We start from the raw sequence: 21433 nt of genomic DNA, 5'->3' as shown, positions 1-21433 counted from the left end.
TAAGAAGGAGTCAGTGTTTTTACAGTAATAACAGAAGAGGGAATAGAGGTGGGAACTCAGGAAGAGGGGTGTAGATTAAAACAGCGGAAGAGGAAGAGGGGCTTAAGATTCACTGTATCGCGGTATCTGGGAAGTCACTGCTGGTGGATCCGCCCCCTTAAGAGAGGGAGGGAGAAAGTGAGGCGGGCCGGCCGGCCGGCTGAGGCCATTAGAACAGATACCTCTTTGCTTTACACATCCCCCTCTCCCCTCATTTTTTTCTCCTTTTTATTGCTTGTTCGCTTCGCGTTTGGTGGTCAGTGCGTAAGACGGGAGGGACCTAGGTTAAAGCGACGCCCGAGCAACCCAGCGGGAGCCTAGGAACGGGCCTGAGCTGCAGCCTCAAAATTAGGATGTCCCGACATGAAGGTGAGAGACCAAGGCCGCGGGGGGGGGGGGGGGGGGGGGGGAGGAAGGAAGGAAGGAAGAAAGAAAGAAAGAAACAAACAAACAAACAGATGTCCTTGAGTCCTGTACGGCGTTAGGGCCTCGCATGCCGCCATGTGAGGTGGGTCAACATGGCGGCGCTGTCGCTGAGAGCAGGGCCTGTAGAGTCGGTCGCGAAAAGTGGCCATGGCGGGAGGAGGAAGGCAGCGGCCAGGCCTCGCTTTGCAGTGTCGCGGGAGGGGAGGTGGCGGCCGTGTCGGTTACGGGTAGGCCCCGAGTCCCTTTTCTGTCGCTACTAAGCACGCATGCCAGGCCTTTGCTCGCTGAGGTTGAAGGGCCTGCTGCAGCTTCAAGTGGGTCTGGTCCCTGTCACCCCTCACTAGCCTGCGACTCGGGCACAAGGAGCGTGTCCGAGGCAGATAATAGACGTGAGGAGACAGGAGAAATGTTTATTTTCACTCCTCTTACTTTAATGTTTGAAGGATGGGCCTGAGAGGTGGGCCTGGAGGAATCTGTTTTGGGAAGAAGGAGGAAGGTGTAAGGGGGGTGGGAGGTGTGTGGTGTGTGTCAGGGTGGTTTGCTGATGTGTCCTGGGAGTTTTGAATGGTATGATGTGAAGGGAGAAGGGGTGCAAGGAGGGGAAGGGGAGGCAGGCTTGCATGATATGCTCCCTGTGAGGGGAAGTATCCCCAGGTTTCTTAGGGTAGGGAGGAGGAGAAGGGACTGTGGGGCATGAGGCATGGGGAAAGTAGTGCTTGAGGGGAAGCTGTGTAAGGAGAGTGGCCTGGCATCTAGGGGAAGAGGATTGGGGTGTGGTCTGCTTTGGTTTAATGGGGGGGGTGGGGGGGTGCGCGGCAGGTGTAGAAGGAACTTGTGCATGTAATTGGCTGTGGTATTGGGATTGGAAGAAAGAGTTTATGCCATCTTCATGGCCTTATTCAGGTGTAGTTTATATTTTGTTAGCTTTGGCAGGTTGAGAAGTAATATATTCTTTTTTAGTTTTGTATTTTAAAAGAGGAAATGTGCTGATGTAGTAGCAGCTTTTGTAGAGAGGTCATCATATAATTATTTTGTGTGTTCTTCTGTATTTTTTATTTTTCTTGCTATGGGTAAGTGAAGTGAATAGTTAAGGATTAATAAAAAATGTGAGAAGAATAGAGAGAAAAATCAAAAAAGGGAATTTATGTAGAGAGAAGTTGTGTATGACATTTGTAGAGAAACTTGCTTGGTTTTATACCTCTTCTTACTGGTAGTTGCACTAGTATAAAATATTCTGTAGAAGTTCTGCCTTGTATCTTGAAAGGATAATTTTTTTTGCTGTTAGGAACTAAATTTAGTAACTGTCTCCATACATAATTTTGATTCTCTTAGATCTGAGAATAATTTTTTAAATTAATGGAGATATCTTTATTTAATCTTAATGTTTTGAAATTAGTGTGCTAGAAGACTTCAGTGTTTGTGAGTAGTTGACTTCTAGATGGAGGGTTGGTAGCTTGATGTAAACTAGAGTAAGTATGATGGCTATTCAGTGTATAGCTACAGCATTTTGTTAGCATGTGTGCTTGCCTAAGATCAGTCTTGCCTGAATCTGCTAACACTGTTTTCTAGTAAAGGTACCAAATCCTCTTGGTTCTTTTCTGAGTGTGTGTGTGGGTTTTTTTGATGGTGTGTGTGGGTATTTGTGTTTTGTTTTGGTTTGGTTTTTTTTGTTGTTTTTTTTTTTTTTTTTTTTTGGGGGGGGGGTGATTTTTCTTTTTGTTTTGATTTCCAAAGAGAGTGGGTGGGGTTGTTGGATTATCTGTATCCTATGCAGATATTGAGACAAATGCGAACAACAGTGAGTAAAATAAGGGTTAAAAAAGAGTTTGTGTTTGTGGCTTTGTTGGAGAAGGTACTCTGTGAACTGCTGCTGTGATAGATATTCAGGGTATGCCATTTAAAGTAGGGTAGTAGGATGGACAGGTTAGATTGCACTGGTTAAAACTACCAAAGTGGTATGATGTGTTGTTTAGTGTTGCAATGTTTTAATAAAGGAGAAGAATTATCGAAACAGGTTTTTTAAATGTGTTTCTGACTGATAGAAGTTATGTTTTGAGGTTTGTCTAGTGGATGTTTGGTTTTATTTGTAGTGCAGGGAATAATGTTTTTCTCAGTCTATTTAGCAGCAGAAATCAAAGTATGGAAATAAAGTTAAGCGTGGTTTTGTTAAAAATGGGAAACAGGTATATCCGTGTTCTTTGAAGTTGCATGTTTTTAAAAATGAAAATAGTTATCTTCTAATAAACTGTTGATGGTAATGTTACATTGTTGACATAAATATCTTTTAATATAAAGAAGGAAAAACCCCATCAAAACTGAAAAGATATAAAACTGCAGCAACAGTTGTACTTTGTGATAGATTTTTATAGGAACCTGGTTTGTCTTTGAGTTTTCTTAAAACATGTTAAATGGGGAATAAAAGAAAAATATTAAGTGTTAATTTTATATTAGTTATAAGGTTAGAATAAGTTGCCTTGATGTAGGGTCTGTGGTTAGCTGAGAGTTCTCAATCTGTAAGTTGATGGAAGTTGTTCCTGCAAGGATATGGTATAGGAGAAAAGTGAGTTTCAGTCATGTTAATAAATTGTATCTCTGCTGTGTGCCCTTAAATGAACTATCCTCATTATAATACTAAAAATCACGCCCCCTGAGCTGGAGACCCCAGCCCAAGCAGAGACCCTGATTTACTGAGCATGCATAGTAAATTTTAGGAGTACTGTATCTTTAAACCAAAGCCAGAAGAGAACTAACCAGTCATAGTCAGGAGGGCATGGCTAATAGGCAGAACTAACATTTTTCACTGTATAAATGTGATGTGATTGTAACCAGGTGTGCTAGCTTTGTGGAGTTACCACCTAGCACCCATCTCTGCACAGACATGACATAAACTGATATCTCAGCTCCGTGTGCATATTGGATGTTGCACACCGGGTAACGAACTCCGTTTGTGAGACGACAATGCCTTTTGCGTTCTTTGGTTCAGGTTGCAGCACTTTTTGAACATGAATAAAACCCTCAAGGTACTTTGAAAAGTGACTAGGTTTGTTGTTTAAACTAAAGCTGTCTTCTCTACCTCTGCAAAACATTTTTGATTTTTTTCTACAAATTCATGGTAGTGTGGCAGGAAATTGGTGGTAACCACTGTGAATAAATACATGGGCATATGCAAGTGTGCTAGAAAGCTTTCAGTATTACTTGGGGTCTGGACATAAGTGTCTTGGAGGTATCCAGCTGGATAGTCATGCTCTAAACTGCTTTATCAGTGATGTTGTCTGGATACCTACCTCAAGTATCCCAGCCCCAGAAGCAGTGGATCATAGGAGTTTCTCAAGGTTGGAAATGTATTAAAATCATAGAATCATTAAGGTTGGAGAAGACCTCTAAGATCAAGTCCAACCGTCAACCCAACACCACCATGCCTGCTAAACCATATCCCGAAGTGCCACATCTACACGTTTTTTGAACACCTCCAGGGATGGGGACTCAGCCACCTCCCTGGGCAGCCTGTTCCAAGGCCTGACCACTCTTTCAGGAAAGAAATTTTTCCTAATATCCAAACTAAACCTCCCCTGAGGCAACTTGAGGCCATCGCCTCTCATCCTATTGCTAGTTACCTGGGAGAAGAGACCAACACCTGCTGCACTACAACCTCCTGTCAGGGAGCTGTAGAGAGCGAGAAGGTCCCCCCTCAGCCTCCTCTTCTCCAGACTAAACAGCCCCAGCTCCCTCAGCCGCTCCCCATCAGACTTGTTCTCCAGACCCGTCCCCAGCCTCGCTGCCCTTCTCTGGACACGCTCCAGCCCCTCCATGTCCTTCTTGGAGTGAGGGGCCCAAAACTGAACACAGTACTCCAGGTGCGGCCTCACCGGGGCCGAGTACAGGGGCACGATCCCCTCCCTGCTCCTGCTGGCCACACCATTCCTGATCCAAGCCAGGATGCCGTTGGCCTTCTTGGTCACCTGGGCACACTGCTGGCTCATGTCCAGCCGGCTGTCGACCAGTACCCCCAGGGCCTTTTCCACCGGGCAGCTTTCCAGCCACTCTTCCCCAAGCCTGTAGCGTTGCATGGGGTTGGTGTGACCCAAGTGCAGGACCCAGCCCTTGTTGAACCTCATACAGTTGGCCTCGGCCCATCGATCCAGTCTGTCCAGATCCCTATCCTAATATTAGGAGGTATTAGTAGAATAGTATTTTTTTTGCTTGGGTGGATCTTGAAATCACTGGGAGTCTCAATATAGATAAGTCTTTGTCAGCTGAGCTTCTATGATTATTAGAAAGTCCTTGTAGCCAGACAACAGATTCATTTGCAGCTGATTTCGTTCAAAATTTGACTATGGAAAGGTAGGTGTCTGAAAGAAAAATTCAAGATGCCCTTTAATAAGGGCACCAAAGCTTTGCCAAAGCAAGCCATAGGGAATGCAACTCTTTGTAGTTTAAACTTTTAAAATACCCCACTCCCAAACTGTTAAAATTGTGTGAACTACCTTATATACATCTTAATTCTGTCTGTCCCCGCTATTGTATGTATTGCCCATGTAAGATGAAAATATCAACAAATGTAAGTTGACTTGATTGCTATACAGATAGAAGGCTCATCCTTGGACTTGTGCTGTAAACCGTGACCATATTTCATCTCATAAATTTGTAATTGTAAATTATATTCATTAAATCAGTTGCAGATTTAAGTTGAATTGAGAGCTGGGTGGTATCAGTTGACTCCTAAAGACTTTAGATATGTTTCCTAGCACTCTTCTCCCTTGGTTATTTTCAACTTCAGAGAATTCTAAGGATGAAAAGCTTTTTGCCCTGCGTTTTTGGATACTGAAAGCAGAGTAGATGCAATGATCTGTAAAATATTCTCTTTTGGGTCCTTTGGTATAAGGCCTACAAATTGCCAGACTATTTGGTAGGCAGGACCCAACAGTATTAAAGAGAAAAAAAAAAAAAACCAAAAACAAACAAAAAAAACCTACAACACAAAGCCAATTTCCAGGATAAGGAAGACTTGGTGTGAGGAGCTGAAAAAGCTGTATGGAATCTTCTTATAGAAAAGTGCTTTATAAGTAAAGGATGTTATTAGAGTAGTTCTGTGACCCCTGTGGGTCAAACTAGTAGTGGTAGGTGTTGCTATAGATGTTATTCCAGATAACTTGTGCTCTGCAGATCCCCTGTTCCTTCAGACAGCTATTAGGCTTAACACATGGTGGCATATTAAAAAAAAAATCATTTAAATGGTGTTTTCACACATATTGGGTGTATTTTATAGTCTGTAATGGTGTGAGAAAAGTAAAATATTCAGTCTTTTCCGTAATGGAGAATCATGACTTTCCAGTAACTTGTTCCTTGTAATATAGAGCTTAGTTATTCTTTTGTTTCTTGTGTCCTGGAAGCAGGAATTATTTAAGCAGTGTGACTAGAAAGCTGAATAAGGAGCTCATCTCTGATGGGATTGTTGAGAATCATCTGTAAAAATACAACAGTCTATTCAGGAAATATTAAAAAAAAAACCACCAAAAAAACACCCAAAACAACAACCAAAAAAAACCAACAACAACAACAACAAAAACAAACAAAAACCAAACAAAAAACCAAAACAAAAAAAAAAACCAAACAACCAAAACCAAACCCTTTCAAATAATAATTGCTTGAGGGTACAGAACTCTGAATTCTGGCTTGGAGAGATGCCGTGATGAATGTTTTCTGAGCAACTGCATCATATCAGCAGCTAATGGCTTCTGTTTGTGATGCTTGCGTTGAATTTCATGTTAAACTTGCTCCAAACACATTTTTCTCTTTCCTTTAAATGTTCTTTTTGTTAATTAATGCTTTTGAAGACAATGATTTTTTTTTTTTTTAACTACCTAGAATGTGTTAAACCTCTCGAGACTGCAAGAAGTTGCCTGCATTCATTTTTGTGGCACTAAGGACTTGGATCTCAGCTGTATGATGTATGGTGTGTGCTGCTTTAGTTTCTTTTGGTTAAAATGAGGCAATACCTTTGAATTATTAGATTTATATAGTTCAAGCAATAACAAGAAATTTAGATGTTCAGGAGGCTAGAGAAGTTGCGTATAAACAATAGGGTTGAGAATACTTTTGTTTTCTACCTGTAGTTGTTCTAAGGCCTCTGCAAATGGCACAGAAGAAAAGCTGACCTGTTTTAGGCTCTAACTTGAAAAAGCTCGAGCTATTTTTGTAAAATACATTCTGTGGTCATTATTATAGCTGCTATACTAGGGCCTTTGCTGTATCATACCTCTCTTCTTTGACAGGCTAATACAGGATTAAAAAGGTTTTGGGCATCTGTTGTTATTGTCAGGAGATGGTATGAGGTGCTGAGCTGCTTCTGAATTAGTGTTCTGCAAAGCAACGCTGTCAGTGTTGTAAAGTGATGACTGCTATGGTGTGTGTGTGACAGAATGTAGGAGGAGAGCAATTCATCCTTAGGATCTCCTCCAGGAGTCAGGGTGGGTTAATTCTCTATATAGAGAGCTCATAAAAGATGTGAAAATAAATTTATTTAAAATAGCACTAAGAATATGGAAGTTCTGTGCTACAGGAAGACTTACTCTATAAGCTAGAGCACACCCCAAATGCCACCTTCTTAAAAATTGCTCTGAAGTGAATTGATGGAATATCAAGCTCATATATGTGTGTACATAATTTCCTAGACTAGAGAACTGTGCTGTCTTGATGTGGTAAAACAGTATGGTAATAGAGTTGTACATTTCTGTGGTGTGTATTCTTAAAAGGAAACTTGAGAATGCAGCACACAGGTGAGACCGTCTTATGTGCAGCATCAAATCAAAGAATGGTTTAGGTTGGAAGGGACCTTTCATGAACCCATGCTGGCTGGGCCTGATCCCCTGGTTGTCCTGCACCTGCCCGGTGAGCGCACTCAGGATGAATCGCTCCATAATCTTCCCCGGCACCGAGGCCAGGCTGACAGGCCTGTGGTTCCCAGGATCCTCCTTCCGGCCCTGCTTGTAGATGGGCGTCACGCTGGCGATCCTCCAGTCATCTGGGACCTCCCCTCTTAGCCAGGACTGCTGACAGGTGATGGAGAGTGGCTTGGCCAGCTCCTCCACCAGCTCCCTCGGCACTCTTGGGTGGATCCGGTCCGGCCCCATAGACTTGTGAGTGTCCAGGTGGCCTAGCAGGTCGTTAACTGCTTCCTCCTGCATTATGGGAGGTTTGTTCTGCTCTCCATCCTTATCTTCCAGCTCAGGGGGCCGAGTACCCTGGGAATAACCAGTCTGACTATTAAAGACTGAGGCAAAGAAGGCATTAAGTACCTCAGCCTTTTCTTCATCCTTATTGGCGATATTCCCCCTCGCATCCAATAAGGGATGGAGATTCTCCTTGGCCCTCTTTTTGTTGTTAAAGTATTTGTAAAAACATTTTTTTGTTATCTGTCCCTTACACCAGTGACCAGCCTGAGTTCTAGCTGGGCTTTTGCCTTCCTAATTTCCTCTCTGCACAACCTAACCAGACCCCTGTACTCCTCTTGAGTCGCCTGCCCTTTCTTCCATAGGTGGTAGACCCTCTTTTTTTTCCTGAGTCTCAGCAAGAGCCCCCTGTTCAGCCAGGCGGGTCACCTTCCCCGCCGGTTCGTCTTGCGGCACATGGGGACAGCCTGCTCCTGTGCCTTTAAGACTTCCTCCTTGAAGAATGTCCAGCCTGCCTGGACCCCTTTGCCCTTCAGGACTCTCTCCCAGGGGACCCTCTCAACCAGCATCCTGAACAGGCCAAAGTCTGCCCTCCGGAAGTCCATGGTGGCGGTTTTGCTGACCCCCCCCCCCCCTCCTTACTTCACCAAGAACCGAGAACTCTATCATTTCATGGTCACCCAAGACGGCCTCCGACCACCACGTCTCCCACCAGTCCTTCTCTGTTAGTAAACAGCAGGTCAAGCGAGGCACCTCCCCCGGTAGGCTCGCTTACCAGCTGCGTCAGGAAGTTATATCTTCCACATACTCCAGGAACCTCCTGGACTGCTTCCTCTCTGCTGTGTTGTATTTCCAGCAGATGTCCGGTAAGTTGAAGTCCCCCACGAGAACAAGGGTTAGCGATTGTGAGACTTCTGCCAGCCGCCTGTAGAATGCTTCATCTACCTCTTCATCCTGGTTGGGTGGTCTGTAACAGACTCCCAGCAGGATGTCTGCCTTGTTGGCCTTCCCCCTCATCTTTACCCATAAGCACTCAACCTTGTCATCACAATCATTGAGCTCTATACAAGCGAAGCAGTCCCTCACATACAGAGCCACCCCACCGCCTTTCCTTCCTTGCCTATCCCTTCTGAAGAGCTTATAGTCATCCATTGCAGCACTCCAGTCATGCGAGTTGTCCCACCATGTTTCTGTGATGGCGACCAAGTTGTAGCCGTCCTGCTGCGTAATGGCTTCCAGCTCCTCCTGTTTATTGCCCATGCTACGTGCGTTGGTATAGACACACTTGAGCTGGGCTGTCAGTCTCACCCCTGACCCTGGCACGCCAAGCCTGGGCTCGTCCCTAGTGAGCTGGGCGATGTCCCCTTCCCCCTTTGAACCTAGTTTAAAGCCCTCTCAATGAGCCCCGCCAGCTCGTGGCCAAGAATTCTTTTTCCCCTTTGTGATAGCTGAGTTCCACCTGTCGCCAGCAGGCCCGGTGCTGTGTGCACCTCCCCGTGATCAAAGAAGCCAAATTCAACCGATGGCACCAGTCCCTGAGCCACCTGTTAACCAGGTGAGTTTTCCTGCCCCTTTCAGTGCTGTTCCCTGCCAGTGACACGATTGAGGCACACCACTCATCACTGGTCTCCACTTGGACATCGAGCCACTGTCTGCTACTCTTTGAGTGTGACTGCCCAGCCAATTCCTTATCCACCAAGTGGTCCATCCACCAAATCCATGTCTCTCCAGACAAGGGTGTCATGCACGACAGCATCAAACGCTTTGCACACGTCCAGGTAGATGTCATCAGTTGCTCTTTCCTTATCCACCAATGCTGTAACCCAGTTGTAGAAGGCCATCAAATTTGTCAGGCACAATTTACCCTTAGTGAAGCCATGTTGGCTGTCCTCAATCACCTCCTTATTTTCCATGTGCCTTAGCACAGTTTCCAGGAGGATCTGCTCCATGATATTGCTGGGCACAGAGGTGAGACTGACTGGCTTGTAGTTCCCCAGATCTTCCTTTTTTCCCCCCCTTTTTTAAAATGGTGGTTATGTTCCCCTTTTCCAGTAGGTGGGAACTTCACTGGACTGCCATGACTTCTCAAATATGACAGACAGCGGCTTAACATAGTCCTTTAGTTCAAAGGGACCTACAACGACCTTCTATAGTCCAACTGCCTGACCAATTCAGGGCTGACCAAAAGTTAAAGCATATTATTAAGGGCATTGTCCAAAGGGCTCTTAAACACTGACAGGCTTGGGGCATCGACCACCTCTCTAGGAAGCCTGTTCCAGTGTTTGACCACCTTCTCAGTAATTAAAAGTTTCCTAACGTCCAGTCTAAAACTCCCCTGGCGCAGCTTTGAGCCATTCCCAGATAGCTGTCCTGCCGTGTAATGGCTTCCAGCTCCTGTTTATTGCCCATGCTATGTGCATTGGTGTAGATGCACTTGAGCTGGGCTATTGATTCCATCCCCAAGGTCAATGCCAGGACTTGTAATCAAGCAGACTTTGTTTTAATTATCTGATGTTGTCTCTCAGTAGCCTTATCTTCCAATTAAGATAATTTTGTCTTCAAACACCATCACATCATCAAAGCTTGCTTAACTACTATAAATACCGTAATTAAACAGCAATACATTGTATCAGCACAGAAAGACTTATGTGGCCAAATAAGAATTGGTACTGTCCATGGTCTTACTTAACATTTCTTTTAGCTTCGAAATTGGTAATCAGCACATGAATTCTATGAACAGAGAATATTTGAACTGGGGAGAGCTCTAAACAGTAACAAGTATGACACCAAGTTCGGTGGGAGTGTCGATCTACTCGAGGGTAGGAAGGCTCTGCAGAGGGATCTAGTGTGGCCAGCAGGAGCAGGGAGGGGATCGTGCCCCTGTACTCGGCCCCGGTGAGGCCGCACCTGGAGTACTGTGTTCAGTTTTGGGCCCCTCACTCCAAGAAGGACATGGAGGGGCTGGAGCGTGTCCAGAGAAGGGCAGCGAGGCTGGGGACGGGTCTGGAGAACAAGTCTGATGGGGAGCGGCTGAGGGAGCTGGGGCTGTTTAGTCTGGAGAAGAGGAGGCTGAGGGGGGACCTTCTCGCTCTCTACAGCTCCCTGACAGGAGGTTGTAGTGCAGCAGGTGTTGGTCTCTTCTCCCAGGTAACTAGCAATAGAATGAGAGGCGATGGCCTCAAGTTGTCTCAGGGGAGGTTTAGTTTGGATATTAGGAAAAATTTCTTTACTGAAAGAGTGTGGTGAATGACTTCACAGACCTCAATCATGTGCTCAATCAGAATCATTTTATTGCTCAATTGAATACCTTACATACTAATACAATAGTTACTAGAGCCAATCAGCTCAAGAAACCAAAAGCATTCTATGATTCTGTGATTCTCTTCAAGACATCCAGGTTTGTTCAGCCTCTCTTCACATATCACATGCTCCAGTCCCAACTATCTTGGTGGCCCCAGCTGGACTCACTCCAACATGCCACAGAATCACAGAATGGTTTGGCTTGGAAGGGACCTTTACGGGTCTCATCTAGCCCAACCCCCCTGCAGTGAGCAGGGACATCTTCAACTAGACCAGGTTGCTCAGAGCCCTGTCCAACATGCTCATGTCAAGCTTTTCATCTAGCAGTACCCCCAAGTCCTTCTCCTCAGGGCTGCTCTCAATCCCTTCATCCCCCAGCCTGGATTGATAGCAGGGGTTGCCCTGACCCAGGTGCATGACCTTTCACTTGGCCTTGTTGAACCTCATGAGGTTCACACGGGTCCACTTCTCAAGCTTGTCCAGGTCCCTCTGAATGGCATCCCATCCGTCAGGTGTGTTAATCACCCCACAGGTCTATGTCGGTCTTGTACTAAGGAGCCTAGAACTGGACACACAAGATCGCACCTGGAGTCCTAAGTGCTGAACAGAAGGAAAGAATCTCTTCCCTCAATCTGCTATTACGCTCTTGCTAACACAGCCCAGTACTTGGTAGACCTTCATTACAAGGGCATACTGGTGTCTCACTTTCAACTTGTCCACCAGGGCCCTCATGTCCTTTTCCACAAAGCTGCTTTCTAGCCAGTTGGTGCTCAGCCTGAACTGGCATAGGGTGTTATACCTCCCCAGGTACAGGATTTGGCATTTGTCCTTGTTGAACTGCACAAGGTGCCTGTCAGCCCATTTCTCCAGCCTGTTGAGTTCCCTCTGAATAACAGCCCAGCCTTATAACATTGACCGCTCCTCACAATTTGGCCTTATCTGCAAACTTGCAGAGAAGGGACAAAGTTGCATTATCCAGTTGTTAATAGATATTAAACAGTATTGGCCCCAATATCCAACTCTAAGAGATACCACTAGTAACTGACCACCAGTTGGACTTTGCACTGCTGATCACAACCCTCCAAGTCCAGCTAATTTTCCAACCACCTTATCCACTTCACCAAATTTGTGAGGTACGGAGACCACGTCAAAAGCCTTTCTAAAAGTCAACATCCACCATTTTCCCCCTTGTCCACACTGCCAGTCATCGTAGAGAGGGAAATCGGGCACAATTTACTTACCCTTGGTAAAATCCATGCTGGCTACTCACAATCACCTTCTTGCACTTCATGTTCTCATACATGACTTGCAGGAGGATTTGTTCCTTAACTTTTCCGAGGACTGAGGCAAGGCTAACCAGCCTGTAGTTTCCCTTCTTGAAAATGGGAGTAATGTTTGTTTTTTTCCTCCCCAAGTCATCAGGAACCTCTCCCAGTCACCACGGCCTTTCAAAGATGACAGAGTGGGCTCACGATAACATGAGCCAGTTCCCTCAGCACCCTCAGATACATCCCCCCTGGTCCCATGGACTTGCGAATCTGCAATTGGCTTAAGTGGCCCCTAACTTAATCTTTGTCTACTGTGGGCAATACTTCACTCCCACAGACTGTCACTAGCCTCTGGGACCTGAGAGGCCAGAAGCCAGACCTTACCAGTGAAAACCAAAGCAAAGTGGCATCTAGTACCTAAATACCTCAGCCTTTTCCACATCCACTGAGCAGAAAACTGGGCCTTTTGCTGCCAATGTAACCCTTCCTGCTGTCCTCCACATCCCTCTCTCATTGCAACTCCAGCCGATCTCAGGCTTTCCTAACTCCATCCCTGCGTGCTCAGATAATGTCCTGGGCTCCCCACAACTCTATTAAAAACTCTTGATACACTCAAGATCACCCTAGCATTATCATTGGTGCCCACATGCACGAGCAAAGAGGTGTAATATTCCAAGGGCCAGACGAATTTTTGCTCTTTCTGCAACTGCCCAAATCCAAGCCCCTGACAAGCAACAAGCCTCCAAAGACTTCAAGTCAGGCTGGCAGATGGGTGCCTCAGTCCCTCACAGGAGGCCTCCAACTATCAACACCCACCACTTCCTCGTGGTGAGGAATCATTCATAATTCAAATTTTCACTATAAATTATCACTTAAGTGAAACTGCTATGCTTTTTTAATTGGAGTATGTGTGAAAACCCATCCCCTGAAAATAAAAATCTGATCCACAACAAAAACATTATGCAGCTTCATTTTTAGTCTAATGCAGCTAGAAAAGACACCACTGACTACAGTTGGGAACAAACAAATCCATAATTCCATCAACACCAGATAGCAACGGATCAACATACTTTAGAGAACAAATAAGAAATACAAGTTTGTCAGCCTATTACAGTGCTATGCAATCCAAATCATATTAGGAAATTTCATGAAAAGAAGAGAGAATTCACTTTTGTTTCTATGAAACAGAATAATTGCATGCAGTTTTTTGAAAAAAATTAGCCTATTTCTGCATGTTTAGAAACTGAAAACACATTAAGATCATTACATCGAGCATTTATTTTTATTTGTAGACAATGACTCCAAAGTAGTTCCCTTAAAATAGTCACTGTGGTTTTATGCTCAACATAACCCCCCTTTCAAAAGGCTTAGTACAGGATCCCAAATTTAGTAGACTAACTGAAGAAGACACATACACATCAAGTTTTAAAAATTAGAACATTAAACTTGAAGCAAAAAAAAAAAAAGCTTTTTTTCCTAAATTCAAGTGATTCTATGCTACAGAGATGTTTTCCTTTACTTGCTGAACTAGCTTTCTGAAAATACAAACTTTATTATACTATTATGTTGAAGTATATGATGCAACATTGTATTTAATAAATCATTGCATCACCACACATGTATCCCACTCCATGGATTGAGACACAAGCAAAGAGAGCATCAAAATCCAGGTCTCATTATTCTTAATTATATACTCAGACCCCAAGGTGCGACTACAGAAAGAAAAGGCACAAAATACTACAATATTATTTAATAATATTTCAACATGCTGGGGGAGAAGGGTCAACTATATTAACACAAGTTTGACAACTCTTCACCAGGACAGTTATGATTTCAGTGACCTGCCTATTAGAAAAGAAAAGCTTAAAAAAATGCTTGAGAACTAGGAGATTTCAAATAAAGCTAGAAATCTAGAAACAACTACTCTATCAATTATACCTTTTATATAATGCAGTCACGTTCAGAAAAATCACAACTGATTATCTAAGATTCCCCTTGATCTTTAAGTCAGTATATTTTAGTCTTGTTCACTTATTCAGAGAAGCAAGTTTTTTGATCTAATATTTAGCTAAAAGAATTGGATAACAACTGAGATACAGTCAGAACTTTGGACTTAAGAAGTCTGCTAGGTGGTAAAATAAGACCCAGTAGTTCTAATAAATAATAGGAGAGAATATAAATTTGATTGAGGCTCACAACTGAACAATAAATAGCAGTATGGTAAAAAATGCCTGTAGAAGCTACGATATGAAAATATTGTGATCTCTGGACTACGTTAACATCATGAAACAAGAAGAGCATGAGTCTCTGATCTGCATATAAAAGAGGAAAGACAATGCTGTAAATTAGCTCAAAAGAAAGGTCCAGTGCTCTCTTGCTACAAGCACAGTATGTCTTCACACGTACTGACCACTAGAAGTAGAAAGGAAATCAGATGCTCAGAAAGAAAACCCAGGTAATAAAGGGAGGGGACACACTGAAAATACAGAAAAAACTGTGATGTAACAATATCGAAGTACCTCAGGGAAAGATATACATGACAGCTGAAACACTGAAAAGCAAACAGCTCCAACTTTAAATTTCAAAGAACTAGTCTATAATCCCTATCTTGTTTTCTATTGAGCTTCACTCAAATGCCATTCAAAAGGGTCATTTTTGCTCAGTACATTTATGAGCAATCCAAAGTCGTCAGATACCTGTGAGGTACAAGCAGGGCCGGAAGGAGGATCCCGGGAACCACAGGCCTGTCAGCCTAGCCTCGGTGCCGGGGAAGATTATGGAGCGATTCATCCTGAGTGCGCTCACCGGGCAGGTGCAGGACAACCAGGGGATCAGGCCCAGCCAGCATGGGTTCATGAAAGGCAGGTCCTGCTTGACCAACCTGATCTCCTTCTATGACCAGGTGACCCACCTAGTGGATGAGGGAAAGGCTGTGGATGTTGTCTACCCGGACTTCAGTAAGGCCTTTGACACTGTTCCCCACAGTATCCTCCTGGAGAAACTGGCTGCCCATGGCTTGGATGGGTGTAAACTTTGCTGGGTAAAAAACTGGCTGGATGGCCGAGCCCAGAGAGTGGTGGTGAATGGAGTTAAATCCAGTTTAAGAAGAACTTGGGGGTGCTGGTTTATGAGAAGCTCAACATGAGCTGACAGTGTGCACTCGCAGCCCAGAAGGCCAACCACATCCTGGGCTGCATCAAGAGAACATGGCCAGCAGGTCGAGGGAGGGGATTCTGCCCCTCTACTCTGCTCTGGGGAGACCCCACCTGGAGTACTGCGTCCAGCTCTGGAGCCCTCAGCACAGGAAAGACGTGGGCCTGTTGGAGCGGGTCCAGAGGAAGGCCACAGTGATGATCAGAGGGCTGGAGCACCTCTCCTATGAGGACAGGCCGAGGGAGTTGGGGCTGTTCAGCCTGGAGAAGAGAAGGCTCTAGGGAGATCTTATAGCAGCCTTCCAGTACCTGAAGGGGGCCTACAAGAAAGCTGGAGAGGGACTTTTCACAAGGGCATGTAGTGATAGGACAAGGGGCAATGGTTTTAAACTGAAAGAGGGTAGATTTAGATTAGATATAAGGAAGGAAGAAATTCTTCACCGTGAGGGTGGTGAGGCCCTGGAACAGATTGCCCAGAGAAGCTGTGGCTGCCCCCTCCCTGGCAGTGTTCAAGGCCAGGTTGGATGGGGCTTTGTGCAACCCGGTCTAGTGCAAGGTGTCCCTGCCCGTGGCAGGGGGATTGGAACCAGATGATCTTTAAGGTCCCTTCCAACCCAAACCATTCTATGAATCTACGATAACTTAGTTTATTCTTTTCTAAATCTGCATGAAGAATCAAGCCAGGAAGATGGAAGAAACTTTGCAGTGAAGTAGGGAGGGGGGCTAATGGAAAAGATTTTCGGACTGCTTCCACGTTTTCTGGTTTCTTTGGAGTATAGGTGACATTTCCATTTCTATAGCTTTTCTTAATTAAGAAGAATTAAAAATATGTTCTTGCGTTTTCTTGTGGCTTAATGCTTGAACACTATTCCCTTAGAACCAGTGTTAGTAAGAGGAGAAGAAAATGCTGAAGCTTCATCTTTCAACAAGACTTTTTGTGTTATTAAACCCAGAACAGCGTGAGAGGAAAGCATGTCGCTATATTCTGAACCCCAGCAAGGGCTAATGGCAGAGAGTCAACTTGTTGACTTATGTGGTAGAGTAAAATAAAGAATGTTTATAAATGTCATTTTGCTTAGGCTTTAGCAAGGTTTATGACTTCATTCTGAAAATATTCATGGCTTTTTGTTACAATCCTGTATGGAATGTAAGGTAAGAAAGACTACGTACAGTGTGGTTAAAAATCAGATGTCTAGAGAAAGTGTAGTAACTTTTTAAAGGGTATTTTATAAATAAGGAGATCATGTGACTTAGAGGAAAATAATATATAAAATATATATAATATATAATAAAATATATAATATAATAATATGTAAAATATAGTGATGCTGGAGTTAGTCTAAACTTGTTTCAGAGTTGTCAGGTTAGCTGTTCTAGTGAAACTAAAAATCATGAAGTGAAGATGTACAAGAGGGTTAAAAGAAAACATCTTGAAGGGAAACTTCGGCAGTATAAAACTAAATGGAAAAAAAAATGGAACTGGATGGACTTGTTATTTGCTGTCTACAGAAGTATGAGTGGGGAAAGATAAGAATAAAGAACACTGGGAGGAAAACACCTGAAGTAAAAACATAGAATGGAAGACTGTTAATGGAGGTAGATGTGTGACTACTAGAATACCTTTCCATTGGCAAAATTCAGAATTATTGTTTGCAGTCAGATTTGAATGAAAGATGCAAGGTTGTGCACATGTGAAGACTGTTTTAATGGGAATAAACTCATCATGGTTGTTACTTGTTGATGGAGTTGGAGTGGACAAGATGGTGAACACTTTTTTTGTGGGTTTTTTTTGTGGTAGAGGGAGGCAGGAGACTAGTGTGTGTGGGGTTTTTTTTTTGGTTTTGTTTTTGGTTTTTTAATTGCAAAACTGAAAGTTCAGAGGGAGGTCAATATCCCTCCCTTCCACTACTCCTTTTAAGGGGGGGGGGGGGGGAAGATGTGTCATAGGAATGATTTGTTCAAGATCTATCTGTAGTTGATAACAAAGATGGACTAAAGGGAAGGACCTAAGTATCTCTAGTTCCATTCATCATGGTACCCAGTAGGCAGCATTGTCTCTGTATAGAAACCTGTACTGGTAATCTGTGCTTGAAACCTTGTTCAAGTTCTGGGTTGTGATGGGGGCAACAAGCCAAGTAGATTCTCCTAGGTGTCAAGGATAGCTTGGACATCTAATGAAATTAACGTGCAGTTGTATAACACTGTAAGAATACTTGCCATGTAAACCCAATACACCAGGATTTGGTAGCGGGGTGGAGGGTGGGGCTGCAGGGGTAGCTTCTGTGACAAGACACCCGAAGCTTCCTCCGTGTAGGGTAGAGTCAGTTCCAGCTGGCTCTAAGACAGACCCACCACTGCCCAAAGCTGACCAAATCAGCAATGCTGGTGGTGCCTCTGTGATAACGTATTTAAGAAAGGGTAAAAAACAGTGTGCAGCAGCTGTGAGAGAAACAAACCTGCAGACACCAAGGTCTATGAAGAAGGAGGGGGGTGAGGTACTCCAGGCTCTGTAGCAGAGGTTCCCCTGCAGCCTGTGGAGGTCCACGCACCGGAGCAGACTCCTGGTAGGAACTGCAGCCTGTGGAGAAGAGCCTACGTAGGAGCAGGTTTTTCTGGCAGGATCTATGGTCCATGGGGGACCCATGCTTCAAGCAGTCTGTTCCTGAAGGACTGTACCCTGTGGAAAGGACCCATGTTAGAGCAGTTAGTGAAGGACTGTCTTCTGTGGGTGGGACCCCACACTGGAGCAGAGGAAGAGCATGAGGAGGAATTAGTAGCAGAGATGAAGTGTTAGGAACTAACTGCAACCCCCCATTCCCCATCCCCCTGTGCTGCTCAGGGGGAAGGAGGTACAAGGATCATGAGTGAAGTTGAGCCTGGGAAGAAGAGGAGGGTGGGGGGGAACATATTTTTAGTTTTGTCTTTGTTCCTTACCATCCTACTCTATTTTTAATTGGCAATAAGTTAATTTTCCCTATCTAAGAGCCTGTTTCTTCTGTGACAATAACTGGTAAGCAATCTCCCTGTCTTTACCTTGACCCATGAGCTTTTCCATCTTATTTCCTCCCCATGCCCTGTTGAGGAGGGGAAGAGTGAGAGTAACTTGGTGAACAATTGGCAACCTGCCACACCTGGTCAATTATTACAGTGCTTAGGAACCTTAAAATGCTGTGAAATATATACTAATGAGAGGTTCCTGGAGGAGCTTTAGTAATGGCCTTGAATTTCCAGAGACTTGGACCAGCATAGGAAATCATGTGAGACTGTTGGAAATGAATAAGAAGCACTAGTGACTTCCAGCTTCACCTGTGTTTGTGTTTATGGGCCTAGTTGGCTCACTTCTTCTGTAAGTCAATGCACAATCTAGTATCTCTTCCGAATGAGGAAAGTGGAATTCTGAACGGTGAGAGTTGTATTGTTCTTCAGTTCCTAGAGTGATGCTGGGAAAAGATGCTTGTTAGGCATAAACAGGCTGATAAATGCTTGTTCATTCATAAATGCTGAATGGGCACAAACATTGGTATGCTGTCATAGCAAAGGACAGAAAGCATTGCAGTAGGTCTGTTTAAAGAATAGGGATATGCATATCTAGTAGTCTCTGTAGAAGTTATACTTTTTGCTAGAAGAGCATAGAAGTTTAGAGCAGACTTCTCAGTTTCGATGTTTCTGAAAAAGAATTGCTGTCAACGAGCCACAAACTCTACATTCTAAGCTTTATGATTCTATGCTTTATGATTTGTATTATGTGCAAGCATGTTGTTTCCTCACTATCCCTGCCGTTTTCAAGGTGCTAGACCAGGCAAAGAAAGTAAAATGGTTTTGCTGGAAAATTGTATTAAGAACTTATATTGTGTTACTTCTGTTTAAGTTCCCAGTGTAAGTTCAGCTCGGGTGCTTATAGGGTACAAGATCAAAACCCTCCAGCTACCTTTTAAAAAATGTGAGCTGCTTAGATGAAGTTAACCTTTAAAATGCCAAGTCTGAGGTCTGGATAGATTGACTAGAATTCAACTTGAGGCTTTACCAGTCTTAACTATTAGAGGATAGTCCATTTAGTCTTCTATGTCTTGCTAAGTCAAGTAGTGGCAGCTGTGTTGGCAGTGTTAGGTGTCAATGACTGAGCATGAAATAAAATCCTTGGTAATCTACATCACCTGTGTGTGTTTATGGTTTTGGTATATGGTATCAACATCAGAAGTCCAGCTACTGCTAGATGAATTAACTGAATCCCTGCCATGGGGACTGTCAGACCCAGCAGAGTGTTTCTGATTCTCAAGTAGTTAGCCCAGCAAGCACTACTTAGCTCTGTAGCTGAACACTGAAAAACTGATGAATTTGTATGAAGAAAAACAGAGAATGTGCTGTTTCTTGCTACTGGACATGGCTGTACTCTGAGATATTTCAAAAAGGTTGAAATACTGATGCGCTATATGGAAGCAATTGGCAACTTTTTCCAGACTCTGCCAAACTTATGTTTTTACTCCAGCAAACGTGGTTCTTGTGCTGCATTTTTATTAGAAGGGAGGTTTCTCTTAGAGAGTTCTAAATAAGGGTAATAAAAATTCTCTGATTGTTGGGATTAGATCACTCCATTTATTAAAACAGGACAAAAAGTGGTGTTTGAAAAAATATTAGCGTATATAGGAATTATGTAACTATATTATTATGTCTTTATTTGAGTATTTACAAAGGGGGGGGGAGATATCATAGAATCATAGGTTGGAAAAGGCCTCTAAGATCATCAAGTCCAACCATCCACCCAACACCACCATGCCTGCTAAACCATATCCCGAAGTGCCACATCTACATGTTTTTTAGACACCTCCAGGGATGGGGACTCAGCCACCTCCCTGGGCAGCCTGTTCCAAGGCCTGACCACTCTTTCAGGAAAGAAATTTTTCCTAATATCCAAACTAAACCTCCCCTGAGACAACTTGAGGCCATCGCCTCTCATCCTATTGCTAGTTACCTGGGAGAAGAGACCAACACCTGCTGCACTACAACCTCCTGTCAGGGAGCTGTAGAGAGCGAGAAGGTCCCCCCTCAGCCTCCTCTTCTCCAGACTAAACAGCCCCAGCTCCCTCAGCCGCTCCCCATCAGACTTGTTCTCCAGACCCGTCCCCAGCCTCGCTGCCCTTCTCTGGACACGCTCCAGCCCCTCCATGTCCTTCTTGGAGTGAGGGGCCCAAAACTGAACACAGTACTCCAGGTGCGGCCTCACCGGGGCCGAGTACAGGGGCACGATCCCCTCCCTGCTCCTGCTGGCCACACCATTCCTGATCCAAGCCAGGATGCCGTTGGCCTTCTTGGCCACCTGGGCACACTGCTGGCTCATGTCCAGCCGGCTGTCGACCAGTACCCCCAGGGCCTTTTCTGCCAGGCAGCTTTCCAGCCACTCCTCCCCAAGCCTGTAGCATTGCATAGGGTTATTGAGACCGAAGTGCAGGACCCAGCCCTTGTTGAACCTCATACAGTTGGCCTCGGCCCATCGATCCAGTCTGTCCAGATCCCTCTGCAGAGCCTTCCTACCCTCAAGCAGATGGACACTCCCGCCCAGCTTGGTGTCATCTGCAAACTTACTGAGGGAGCACTCAATCCCTTCATCCAGATCATTGATAAAGATATTAAACAAGACTGGCCCCAAAACTGAGCCCTGGGGAACACCACTTGTGACTGGCCACCAGCTGGATTTAACTCCATTCACCACCACTCTCTGGGCTCGGCCATCCAGCCAGTTTTTTATCCAGTGAAGCATACACCCATCCAAACCATGGGCAGCTAGTTATATAAAGAGATATGGATTGTTTCTTTATGCTTTTTGCAGGGTACCTAGGCAGAGGGCTTGGGAAGCTTTTTAGCTACAAAATGTGAAGCAAAAGTAAAGATGCAGTAGCTTTAAGGGTAATACTGTTCTGATTAATGAAGCTTATTGATCAGTGTTAAAGTACCCACTCAAAAAAAAAAGGGGGGTGGGGCAAAAAGCTTGTCAGTGTTCAGTTTCTTCAACTTTTTAGTTCAAATACGAGTGTGAAATCAGCTTATTACTTGTATGGTGTCAACATTTTTAGTTAACATATAT

At 44.3% G+C, this 21433-nt stretch overlaps 1 protein-coding gene across 1 annotated transcript in view; it reads left to right on the top strand.

The window, feature by feature from the left end:
- Positions 1–135: 135 nt before the first annotated feature.
- Positions 136–21433, top strand: part of LOC142365557 (E3 ubiquitin-protein ligase KCMF1-like) — a 101474-nt gene continuing 80176 nt past the window's right edge. Inside the window, exon 1 of the mRNA XM_075446426.1 lies at positions 136–408. Within this exon, the coding sequence (XP_075302541.1) occupies positions 393–408 (16 nt within the window). The 5' untranslated portion in view covers positions 136–392. The remainder of the gene's footprint in view (positions 409–21433) is intronic.

Source organism: Opisthocomus hoazin, chromosome W (assembly GCF_030867145.1).
Source record: "Opisthocomus hoazin isolate bOpiHoa1 chromosome W, bOpiHoa1.hap1, whole genome shotgun sequence".
NCBI lineage: Eukaryota > Metazoa > Chordata > Aves > Opisthocomiformes > Opisthocomidae > Opisthocomus > Opisthocomus hoazin.
Note: the sequence above shows the minus strand (reverse complement) of the source record. Positions and strands in the feature narration are given on the sequence as shown.